At 41.0% G+C, this 13,079-nt stretch overlaps 1 protein-coding gene across 1 annotated transcript in view; it reads right to left on the bottom strand.

Moving 5' to 3' along the window:
* LOC139285825 (transmembrane protein 266-like) overlaps positions 1–12,654 on the bottom strand; it is a 31,291-nt gene extending 18,637 nt beyond the window's left edge. The window contains exon 1 of the mRNA XM_070906485.1: positions 12,413–12,654. Coding sequence (XP_070762586.1) covers positions 12,413–12,654 — 242 coding nt within the window. The remainder of the gene's footprint in view (positions 1–12,412) is intronic.
* Between the last annotated feature and the right edge of the window lie 425 nt (positions 12,655–13,079).

The following is a 13,079-nucleotide window of genomic DNA, read 5'->3' as shown; positions in this document are numbered from 1 at the left end:
TAAATCTTGGCATACTAACTCACCTTATCAAGTTTTGTTACATTACTCAAATATCAGAAGAGAGAGAACAGAGAAGCATGAGATACCCTCAGGCCATCTGTCAGATGTATTGTATGTAAGAGAAAAACGTGTTTCTGTGAAGTAATTTAAGGAATTTACCCGCACTCCACATTGACCTCACAGCACAGACTCTTTAAATTACAGAAACAAATGATTTCCTATGTACATGAAGAGCTTTAGTGACTGGCAGTAAACGCACCATCTTTGTTTATTCATTTGTGTTATTGCCAAACCAGAACCTCCTAAAGCCAGTGCTCCCAGCAATGGCTTCAAGATACAAGGCCCACAGTTTGTCGTCGTGAGACCATTGTATGTACAGCCAAAAAACATGCTGTCAAAAATCATGTCAGTGCTTATGGAATTTGTTTTAACAGGAAAGAAGAGAAGGGACGGGTGCAAGAAGACCTTCTGCTTTCTGAAGGCAGAATTACGACACTCTGCAAATTCAGCCTCACCTGACAAAGCAGACACCAGGAAGGCAGCATCCTGCCCTCCCCTAGAAACAAATGTGTCTCCAGCAGGCTCCACATTTCAACAACCAATGCACACACTCACAAACACACACATACACAATGTGTCATGCTAAAGCAAGTGTGGAAAAGGGGGAGTACCAGCTAAGCATAAAATACATGCTGAGTTTCCCTGATGCTGTCAGATTGCGGGTAATTAATTTTACATTTGAAAGGTTCCCCATTACCAATGCCTGTGCACCATTGATCACAACACATCAGCAGGGAAGAGGCAGGCCCCCAAAACTCCTGCAGCACTTTCAGCGGAAACGGAACCGCAGGAATAAATGACTGACCCTGGAGTCAAGATATAAATCTCTGAGGTACCAACTTCTGCCTCAAAGATAGAGCGGCTTTTGTTTTTTTTTAAACTTTCACTCTGGCAAATAGCTAAAAAGAAATATGACAAGTGAATTATTATTATACAGTATTTACCTTCTCACATCAACAATGTTGTCAGGCAAGCAAATTATTTATTCACATTTTCATTTGTTTACGCGTGACAGTTACATAACAGCTTCTTAGTTTCACTCCAAGTCATGCCAGCAGCTGAATAGCTGAACTTGTATTAAATACAGTAGTAGTATAGCTAGTTGAATAAAGATGATAGTATAAGTTTTTATAATCTGATCAAAATCCTGGTGAGAATGTCTGTGTGAAGTACAGTTAACAAGGCTAAGAGATAATCCATACATTAACCTAGAAAGCACCCAAGGCACATTATCAACACACTCTCATTCATCATTCAGTATTGATACTGACCCTGAAGCAGGGCCAGAGGTGTGGCAAAGGAATCTTATTGGCCACTCCTGGTGCCTCCCCTACCAGAGTCAAAGGGTAACAGGTAGTTAGTTTGCCTCTGTATTAAGTGACTGTTAACATCTTATCATCAAGAAAGTCAATCAAATGACCACAAAGAGACGCAAAACATCCACATACAACGCAGCTGCGTCGTTTTGTGTCTCTTTCAGTCAGGGTGTCTTCTATGTAGGAGAGCTGGGGGCCTTTTACATGTCGGTGCCCAGGGGCCCATTGTCTCATATTTGATATTTGAAGTTACAAATATTAGCTATTTATTGATATAATTTCATATTAGAATATTTGAAGTTGTTTATTTGGCACTGTATTACACTGATTAAACAATGCAACTATTAATAATGTAAAGTTTATCATTGCCAAGAAGGGCCTTAAATTTGAGTCTTAACACATTTTTCAAGTTTCTAAACCTGCCCCTGTCACCCTGCAATGACAAATGTTCAGATATATATATACACACCCAACAACATGTAGTACTTATTTTGTGCAGCACAGTGAAGTCCAAAGACGTGAGTGTGCTATGGTTATGGCCAAAAAAGCTTCAAACCTGATGCTGAAAGTCACCATATTTGATGTTATATACATACTACATGAAAGACATGATTGAGATTATATTTAACCTGCAGCTAGAGGCTTAAGTTTACTGTGAGCAGTTCCTCATGCACACAGCACAATCAACAAGGGCAACTGGTGTTCAGCTTTCCCTCACAGTCCTGTGGGAACACTGGGGAAAGACTCATTTGTATGTTACAAGGGGACAGGAAGGTCAGTGTGTGTGTGTGCTTGTGTGTGTGTGTGTGTGTGTGTGTGTGTGTGTGTGTGTGTGCCTGCACGGGTATATTCTGTATTCTGTGTGTGTATACCATATATGTGCATTCATATGTGTGCAGCCAATCAGAGCCAGCCTAGATCAGTGCACTGTTGCTATAGTATCGACTGCAGTTTGTTATAGATCTCAGTTGAAGTGACAGAAGTGAATTGATCTGAAAGAGAAGCCACTGGGGAGCTCATTTGAGATGCAGCAAACAAAACAAAACTGCATTTTGACTTCATGGACATGAAAGACTAATGAGACGTGTGCATGGTGCTTTTAAAACAAGACGGTCAAATATTCCTAAGTGAACAGAGCTAACATGAGCTTTAGTTTCCTCAGCAGATGCTTGGTCATTGACTTACTCTAGCACTGTGATCAATTACCGCTCAGGGATCTACTATACTGTCACTAATAGTATTGTACATTACACTACATATCTATTTAGCATTTCATAACAAACAATATCTATATTTCAGAGAAGCTGAAGATCTATGCAGTGTCAAGGACACTCCTTCATGTACCTGGTCTTAACATGAGTCATGTGTGATTAGTGTGTGTAAGGACAGAGCAACCAAATATATTAGTATATAGTACATTGTACATGTAGTACAGTGCAGCTGTAGTAAACCTTTGGACCCTGCTGAACTGAAGATTTAATCCAACAAACCACCAACAACCGCGTCCAAGAGGTGACATGTAATAACGAGGTGTAAACAGTGTCTGTGGATTATTTAAACATTTTTTAAACTTTTTTAGCTACTTTGAGTCCCACAAATAAAATACATTGAACCACATCGTGTATGTGTTCGGCATCAAAAACTACCAGATATTTGTCTGAATATTGTACATAATGATTAATGACTAATGTGCAGAGTAATCAAAATTCAATCAAATATTTCTAATGTAGTGTTTTAGTTTTAGGCTTAACTATTGCTGTATTTATAAAAGAAGAGTAGTGGGGTGGAAGGGTAAATTACATTATTTGGACAAATGTCGTTTCAAAATTGTGAAATAAAAGTATTATTTCAGCATTTTTCATAATTTGGAGAATCTCCGACAAAAAAAACTTTACCCATGTCTATTTGTCCTCAAGACAGACAAGAAAACATCTATCTGAAAATGATGAACATTTTTAACATTTCTTCTAAACTACATGGGCCAGAAGCCCTCCCTGTAGAGGAATTAAGAAGCCTGGGAGATAACAGGGAGGCCGGTCCCTCTCTGGTCGCTGTCTCAGACAACTTCCTGTGCTCGCTAATTAAATCAGGCCAAATTGGCTCGACCAGGTGAGAGCCTTCAGAGAATGCATTATTTCAAAATGCAGGACTTCAACATTTGACTTTTATTTCCCTCCTCTAACAAAGTTGCAGCGTGTAAGGTAAAAATCCCATATGCCACAAGTGGTTCCTAAATGTCCCTTTAATAATGTGGCAAAACACTGCGGGGGTCTACGTACAAAATACATTCATCTCATACATAGAGAAGACATTAGACATTAATACTCCTAATGCAATTAATACAAAAACAATGACCTCAAGTCTTTAAATTCTCTGCCAAGTTGATGCACTTTGTGTCAAATACAGACAAGATTTTATCTGTGGCGTGCTTCAAACGTCCAGGCCAAGTTTAGTTCATGTCCAGGTTACAAAACCTCCTAACCTCTCAGAACCATGCCAGTTACATCTACCCAAAAACAGTTGTGATCTTATGCAAAGGGCTGTGTTTATTTTCCTTCTTTAACCACTTTCTAAAACTTGCAAATGGGCCAGTAGTTATTTCCAAAGTGGAACATTTGGACCTTTGGCCTAAAGCTGGTGGGTGGCAGAGGGTAGGAGCACTTGTTTTTTCCTCTTTTCCCCCCTTGCTCACTGCAGATTTAGATGAACCATCTGGTGTTGGTATACCTAACCCTGGACTCCTTGCACATTTGGAACAGCCGTATCAGCAACATATGCTTCTGTCTCCGCGTCTGGCAACCACACACCAATCACTGGGATGGGGGGGGGGGCTTTTGACGTGTATTGCCAAAGTTTTCAATGGTTTATTATATAAGATCATTCACAATCTAGCACCACAACCTCTCAAACAGTTTGTAACAACATGTAGAGGAGGCTCAAGGTTAACAAGAGCTTCCTCTAGAGGGGACTGTATTGTTAAATTTATTAATTTATGTCTACAACATTTGGGCAAAACTGCCTCTCGGTTAAGGCAGCCGGGATGTGGAATCTTTACCACTGAGTATCAGAGAGTGCAGTCATTTTGAACTTTTTTATTTGCTTCATGGATGAAGGACAAATCAGTGTAACCTGCACATCACTACTGGCCTCCGCCCAGGGACTACAGATGAAAATAAGCTTCTAGCTATATTTGGTACAATACATGTTTATGCATTGTCCCTGCTAAATAAATTAGAATTAAAAAATGAATTAAACTCAGATCAGATCTCATCAGATGCTGCGAGCTACATATTTTTATTAGTTTGGAACTCTATTTAAGGATTTTGAATCTTGTTTTGTGATCGGCCACCAGTGGCTATTTAATTGCCAGTTTAAACCATCAATGAAAGCTGCAGTTGAGGCCAGGCCCTTCAAATCTCCCTCACTGACATTCTTTGTTACACCCGGCATTTCTTTTCACCAGCAGCAGCCTACACAAACACAAGCTAAAATGCACCAAAAGAACCCTTCAACCTAAAAAAAAAAAAGTGAGCAAACAAACAAAAGCAGCTTGATGACTAGGGGGAGAGTGGGCGGCCATGAAAGTGCTGAACACAAGCCCACGCCACCTTGGTCCTCCCAGCATTTTTCCTAGACAGGAAGATGGATGGGCCCAACTCTATTAATAACTACACTCCACTTACCATGACGCCAAAACTGCTAACACTGCAACTGCCCCCTGATGCTAGCTAGAACAACCACCTCCCACAATGTCGCCCACGTTTCTCCTGATAGGAACACTGTGTTAGGCAACAATACAGTAAACGGGTACTGGAAATCTCCAACCTGTCCACCTTTCTTCACCCTCACCACAGGACTGTGAACCTAGAGGCCCCTGAAGGCTGGCGAAGGTGCCTCTGGTAGTTTTGGCCGGTGCGATGTACTGACAAGTGTGTACAGCATGATATACAGTGATAAGAAAACACGGGCTGCTTCTTGGCATTTAGCGTAGTTACAATACAGTGTGGATTGGTATTCAGTATGGGAAGGCATAACTTGTGTGTGAAATCGAGGGAAGGAAAAGATGGAAAAAGATGAGACAGTGAGTGTGAAAAGAAAAGAGTACAGGACTGAGGGAGGAGAAGCAAAGAACAAAGAGCAAAATCAGGAGAAATATAGAAATATGTAGAAAGGTGGTGAAAGAGAGAGAAAGAAGAGCCTATCTAAATATGCAGAGGCATCAATGAAGGAACACTATTGTTCCTAATGAGATGTGACAGCCCAGTATAAACTAGAATATGAAGTGAACCATGATTACAGAGGATTAGATTAACAGCCACTATGTAGTGCAGTGAGAAAGCTTTTCAGGCCTGGCCTTGTTCTCTCTCTCTCTCTCTCTCTCTCTCTCTCTCTCCCTCTCTCTCTCTCTTTCTCAGTGTATAAATACTCTATGTGCAGTGTTTCTGTTCATGCATGCACAAATGTGTGTGTGTGTGTGTGTGTGTGAGAGAGAGAGAGAGAGAGAAAGAGGAGGGGTTGTGTGTGAGTGACTACTTTGCCGTCATGTGAAGCGAGGGCAGCGCACTATATGAGAGATAGCAGTAAGGTCAGTTCCACCTTCACAATGCTACAGGCTATGATATGCAAACATGGCTGACAGTAGGTGCTTCATCACACAGTGGCAGCTTGACACAGGAGCCTTTTCTCTTGATTAATCCCCTCTGCTTGCTTCCTGCTACGAAACACGCCGCAACCTTACAGTATATAGGCAAACCTTAATAATACAAAGCTCTGTTCGTTTAGCATCAGATCTGTAAACTGTGAGGAAGGAACACAGCTTGCGACTTGTCTCTTGCTCCCAACATGTAAATATGAGGTTTTATTTTGCATGTTCTGCAGTTTTTCAAGTTTCAATTTCAGGGACTCATCAACGAAACCGATTAGTTCAATAACTTCAAAAATACACGACAAGCCGGTCCATTCAATTTGACGGAAAACTTTTAACACATTACGAGAGAAAATATATCTGTTTAGGTTGCATGTTTTTCATTTACACCCACTTTCTTTCTGGAATGAGTAGATGAGAAAGTTTTGCTGACAGCAAGACGCTTCCAAACTACCACTGAAAATAACTTCCGCCCCTCAACCAATGAGCCGTCACCATGTTGATGAAACACCTCTACCGTGGTTGTGACATTCTCACTTTCAGGAGCGCACGCTCTCATTTTGCCAAACATCACTACAGAGCATGCCTAAACATTTCCCATGCGCAGCTTTCTTCATGACGCTCCTTCACTGTCTCAGAAAGCCAATGAGCCAGCTAATGCAGACTGGGAGTAGAGGGGTGTTTGGGGGTGGTGGTGGGGCAATCCACATTCCCAGATAGAGTCAGTGGAGCAGTCAACAGATTCCTCTCCCACATACATTTTGATTTTGATGGCTGTGGATTGCTGTCCCACTGCCGCCGTCTTGCCCTCTCTCAACTTCATTTCATCATTCCACATGCCCATAAAAAAGGTTCATTTCCTCTGCCCCATTTCCCTAAAGGTGAGTTTAGCAATCGGTCTCCCTGCTAGATGCACTCCAGCTTTTCCTATCTGCATTCTGACAGCAAATACAGATACGGGCCTGATGGTGCTTACACACTGTTATGGCCCAACAAAGTCAACTCACAGGTAGCTGATGTCAAAGCGCTGACTTGAGAAACCTGCATGCTGCCGCAGGAGACCATCGTAAAACATGATGATGGTGCACGGGCATGATGCTCGTGAATGTCATTAAAGGAGGCTAATAGCCGCTGTCTGTTTGAGAGGTAGATCAATACAGTAATGAGGAAACGGAGGCACAGGCGTAATCACAGAAAGCCCAACGGTGCTGAAAACCACAGGGTAAAATAGAATTGGGTCCTGGAGGGCAGCGGGCTGACTGACACATTCAGCGAGACGCTCCCTCGCTACATCTCACTGATTCTAATGACGTGGCCTTAATGTCAGAGGAGGCCTCTTTTCTTCATATGTTCTCAGTTTTTCTCTTTCAGTGCTGATTCTCACCTCAAAATCTCTCAGCTTGGCAAAAACACCTGATGTGACGCAAGACCTATAAACAATAGAGGTTCTTGATGGTTTATATCTATTATCACAAAACAACATCCTAATGAATGAAATAACGAAAGGAACATCCTAATGAAACTTCCTAATATACGGCCAGACACAAGGCCTGGTAATGGTGATTAATGTGAGGGATTAGTATAGCGTTTAAGGTGTAGTGGAGATGTAACATACACATTACTGGAGCTCATGCCTGGTGGATTTAAATGGAATTTCATTAAAGCTAAAAGAAAGAATGATGACTTTTACAACTCCCACTGGCAGCATTTTTACAGGCAGACATTTCGCACTAATGACGTGAATATGAAATAGTGACCCCATCGCACTAAGCACAGTTTGAGTAAATTGAGCTCAATGGTAAAATAACCTTCACCGCAGTGACTGGTAAATCTGCGGTTAGAGCTTCTTACAGCAGGGGCTCTTACGGCTTTTCAGTTTCGGGACCAGGAGGAGAACTTAAGTCTCGTGCCCTCGGACCTGAGCTCATTTGAACATATTGGTAGTCTCGTTTTTTGATTACTCAACAACAGCAGGCCTGTGACCCAGTTATTGGCCAACTCTTAGCTCGAGCAGCCGTACAGGTATTTCACAGGTTGAGCTACAATAGGAAGTGCTGCATGCATAATTCATCTCTGTACACCAAATGTTTCCCCAACAATGCCAGCGCAAGACAGCGAGGACAATCACTGTAAACATACACACATCTATCCATTATGCATAGGGATGGAAATGCATGCTATCACTGACCCTGATTTGAAATAGAACGCACGAGGGTTGTGCTGGTCGAGATACAAGCACAGTGTGAGTGTCGGCACCGCCTACTGTTGACGGTGCGTCTGTGAAATCCATCTGTTTCTGGCCATGACTGGCTGACTGAAGGGACCCAATGGAGTGAGACCTGATTTAGTGTCAAACGGAGTGCTTGGATGAGGTGGTGTACATGGATTTGGCGTGTGTGTGTGTGCATATGTGTTGGATCCTGTACTACAGCTTATGGTGTTTATGTGCATCCTGGTGAGAGCTTGTGCAAAGTGCCAGGTTTGAGTCACAGTTGCTGGACAGAATGGAAAGACTGGACAGTGAGCAAGCTTTGCACAGTGAAAAAAAATGTGTTAATGTTGTGACTAATCAAAAGGACAGCTGTGATGTGACCTCATATCCATATGCCATACCAGCATTTCGCACAATCATGTTAAAGCGGAAAAAACAAGGACCGCTATCAGCAGGTCGCAAGTTTAACATGACGGAAATGACTGTGCAGACACTCATCTCAAAAACCTGTGTAACTGTTACAGTAATTTGCCTGTATAAATCATCTTCATTGCTTTACATCCTGGTGCTTTATAAAAATCTTGAACTTGAAGTTTACGGGACCTAATCGATATAGCCTTAAATCCTCTATGTACATGTTGCAATGGAGGCAGACATGCATCCAAACAGAACTCCCAGTCAGAGGAAAAATAAAAGAATCATAACAACAAAAGCACCATGTAATAATGCCTGATTACATATAAATGATAAAAAACACTTTTAGAAGAACCGTCTATGACAATTTGTAGGTTTTAAATTACTTCAAACTGTAGACGATACTATATTAAAGACATCAAACGACTTGAAGTGTGTTGCAGTTCAACCTTAAACAGCCTGCTTTTGATCGCTGATGTGAGACCCAATGAAATAATTGAATGTGACGGCATGTATAGTTCGACGGTACAAAAGACTTACAAGAAATTAGGAGTGCGATATTATCGGCTTCTGGCTCATGCGCTGCAAAATGTCACTTACAATAAAGGCTCCTTTTGTCAGCCGGCAGGGGGAGGAGGGCAGATATTTAGTCTGAAATGATGAATTGATCGAAGTTAACTTATGGATGCTGGACAACCCAGAGGTTGTCACTTAATGATAAATGGATGTAATACTGAGCAACAGGGACAGCAAGTCAAGGACTTGGGGAAGGAGACTTAATACATGATGGATGATAATCATGTATACTATGTGGCATTTATGCAATGTGTGATGGGGCAAGTGTGTGTGCATGTGTGTGTGAGTGAGAGAGAGAGAGAGAGAGAGAGAGAGAGAGAGTGTGTTTGTGAGGTAGATGCTTTTTGGTAAAAACTATAAATGTTTGTAGATAACAGCCTCAGGTTCCTGTGCCACCATATAGTAGCCATCATGGTCTTATTAACAAGAAAAATATTGTTCATGTCAAGAACATGTTGACATCCCTTTAAATATGTACTGCAGACATGTGCATACATATGCAGTACATATAACTACTTCAATTCATGTGGGTGCAAGTCTGCTAAATATGCAAATACCCTACCATACTGAAATACTGTATCACAAAAACAAAAGCTATGATGATATGTTGAGCAAAACATTGACTATGTGGAAGTAAATTACTAAATATCTGCAACAAGGAGGGTTTGTAAAACATTTTAGTTTGCATGGAACAAAGGGGAAATAGAGCAGTACTGCGAATGGGGGGCTAACAAGAGACAGATTAAAAAAGGAATCATTAAAATCGAAGCACCAGAGGAAATGAAATGTCCTGACTTCCTGAAGTCCCCAGTGTGGATCAAGCTCCATAAACACTGGATCCTACATTTCCCATAATGCAACTCAACGTCTTATGTTAGACCCTCCAGAAGACTGTGTGCATCAGTTTTCACAGGCTGAATAAGTTTGAGTAAACTGAACTTCATGTGTAAAATCGTTGGAGTGTCTGTTTGTGTTTGTTCTAGTTACACACATGTTGACATTAGAGTTCTGACACCAACAATCTACATTTTCAGCGCCTGGCACAAACTTTATCTAACTGGGGTCGACTTTAACTGTAGCTGAAATGATCAAAAATTCCTTACATTAATGCATTTTAATTCAGCCTTATTACAGCTGAGGTCACAAAGTAGCAAAAGGTGCAACGTCTGAGGCCACTTCAGAGGACTGATATGACGGGCTGGTGTAAATGTTAAATAAATAATCTGTGTTCGATCTTTCGTCAGCATGTTTTCAGTGCAGACATTTGTTCTGTACAACTTTCCAAATACAGACACTTCTCATGTCCTCTTCTCGTTCATCACAGTGAGATTCCAACAGAGGAAAACGTATTAAACATCTTTCCACCCATTCGGTTGACAGTTCCAGTGTAGCTCCCATCATATTGGGTCTCATAAAAGCTGTGTGGTTCACCATCCATGTGTGATGCATGTCCACCTCTTGACCCCTTCCATCTACCGTCTGTGCATTTTCTGCAAAGACCAATACAAGCTGTGCCCCTGCTGTCTCTCTGAACCCTGTCACTGCAACTCCTCTGGTCTTTTAACATCTTGGGACCATTCTGGAAATAATTGTTTTCACTTGAACATGTCATCCCTTGGTTCCCTTTTATGTCTGCAATCCATAAATGAATCATATCGTCTCATACCGCTGACGGTGGGAAGATCGGTGAAGTTTGCATTGCATCAATTGGGTCTTCAATGTACTTGCTATCATGATCATTTGAAAGGTGGACACCTCCATAGTAGAGCTGTATGTTTAGATAGGACCAATAAGAGTGAATGGCTTACCACTTCTGTCACTAAGTCTCATGTTTTGGCCAATATAATCACCTCAGGGTGAAGATGACAACCTCTGAATACTAATTTGTTCTCAGCAAGCTTCTTTACTCTGAATCATTTTTCACATTGTGTATGTAAGTGGTTACTCTTTAACAACAATCCTTGACATTAGTGTATACCAATTTCCCACAACATCCACACACACAAGGAAATGTATCTAATAAGTCATATTGAATCAGATGATGTCACAGTTATTACACGTTTTAAATTCATTTGCTTTTCACCTTGTCTAAGGTTTTTGAAGATTCAAGCCAGACCGCAGGCCTAACAGTAAAGTCACAGTACTAGTCACACTTGTGATTTTTAGATTTGTGATTGGAATGTCTTTATGTTTAGTAAATTAAAGTGCTGTTTAATTAGATATGTTTAAAATGTACAGGCAGAATGGTAACGTTATTTTGAGCAGAAATCTAAAGTGTTCAGTCGGCTCCTGGTGAAAACAGTCATTAACAACTTTAACTGGAAAAGGTCTTCTCCCTGGACCAAGCAAGTGCCAAGAGTCAAGAGAACAGCCTGAACATGTGATACTTAGGAATCAAAGTAAATGCATTAATCCTGCAGCAAACAAATCACATCAGTCGTTTTTTGTAGAGAAGGGTATCCCAATGTGATAATGTCTCTGGCAAGTGCACCCGCTTAATTCTGTGCACTAAGAAGTACTTTCAAAGTAAAGCTATTCATTTGCTGATGGAGAACAAGATGTAGATTTGGAGCTGATTTGCAGCTCTTATAGAGGATCTTTTCAGTAGTTTGTATACACTAAGATGTGAAATCAATAATAACATAATGGGGTAAAGGTGAATATCAAGAGAAAGAGAAGATGGGGAATCATCTGAAAGTAGTACAGATAAGTGAAAGGGTGCTATAAAGGTAAAAACCTAATCATTTACCAAAATCTGGTCAGTTTTCCTGACAAACATGTACACATGATAAGCTCAGGGCATAGGGATAAATACAGAAAGTAATGTTCAATGGGGCTTTTCAGAAGAGTGATATGTTAAGTTTTAGAGTTCCTCAAACAAATCAGAGCTCAAAAGATGCAGGAATCTGTTGGCTAAACGCTGGCTGTGAGTGTGTGTTTGGGCCACTTCCAAATGATTTCAGAAAAGTCACCTACAGTACATAAAAATACCACCAGTGTGTCACTCACACCTCCCTGTTGCCAAACCGTTCACAGAAGCAAACCGTTGTCACTCTGAATTCACAGAAAAAGCTGTCTGAAACCAATAAATGATCACATGTCTGTAACACCTGCCACAGAGGCAAACCATATTAAAATCAAAACAAAACACATGTATTAATCTCGCTATACAACACTAGTTTCACTCACCCTTCCCTGTTTTCATCTTCATCTGCGTTGGAGAGGAGCTGTGAGCCAGCCAGCGAGAGGTCCAGAGCCGCGAGGGGCAGATCTCTGTAGCCAAAACTCACCAGCTGGACTGGAGGAGCCAAGCACTGGTTCTCGTCCTCCACTGGCTGGGAGATGATCTCTAAGTCTGACAGACCAGCCTGCTCCACATCCCTAGTTACATGCCAACACCAGCAACAGAAAGGCAAACAACACACACACATGCAAGCACAAAGAGGAGAGAGAATAGAGAAAGGCATACATTACTTTAAAAAAAATATCTATTATATCAAACCAGTAACATGAATTTAGAATTGATGCTAGTTTGGAAGAACTGAAGGATGTCATTTCTGACTTTCAGAAAGAAAGATTAGCGTCATTCTCCAGTTGAATAAACCTTAAAAAAGCAATCCCTTTTTCAAGATTTCAGGTAAATATTTAAATACTTTAAACATCACAATCATAGTATAATGACATTCATCAATTATCATAAAAATAGCAGATGTACCCTAGATAACAGAGTTTGGTGGAAGAAGTGTATATGTATGAGCACAAAGGCAGTGCAGATAAAAATTACTTTTAATTATTCAGCCCAGCAACTTCAATAAGAACACATTCTTATTTACAGAGACGGCCTCGGGGAGTAAAC

This window comes from Enoplosus armatus, chromosome 1 (assembly GCF_043641665.1).
Source record: "Enoplosus armatus isolate fEnoArm2 chromosome 1, fEnoArm2.hap1, whole genome shotgun sequence".
In the NCBI taxonomy this organism is placed as follows: Eukaryota; Metazoa; Chordata; class Actinopteri; order Centrarchiformes; family Enoplosidae; genus Enoplosus; species Enoplosus armatus.
This window is presented reverse-complemented; position numbering and strand designations above follow the sequence as displayed.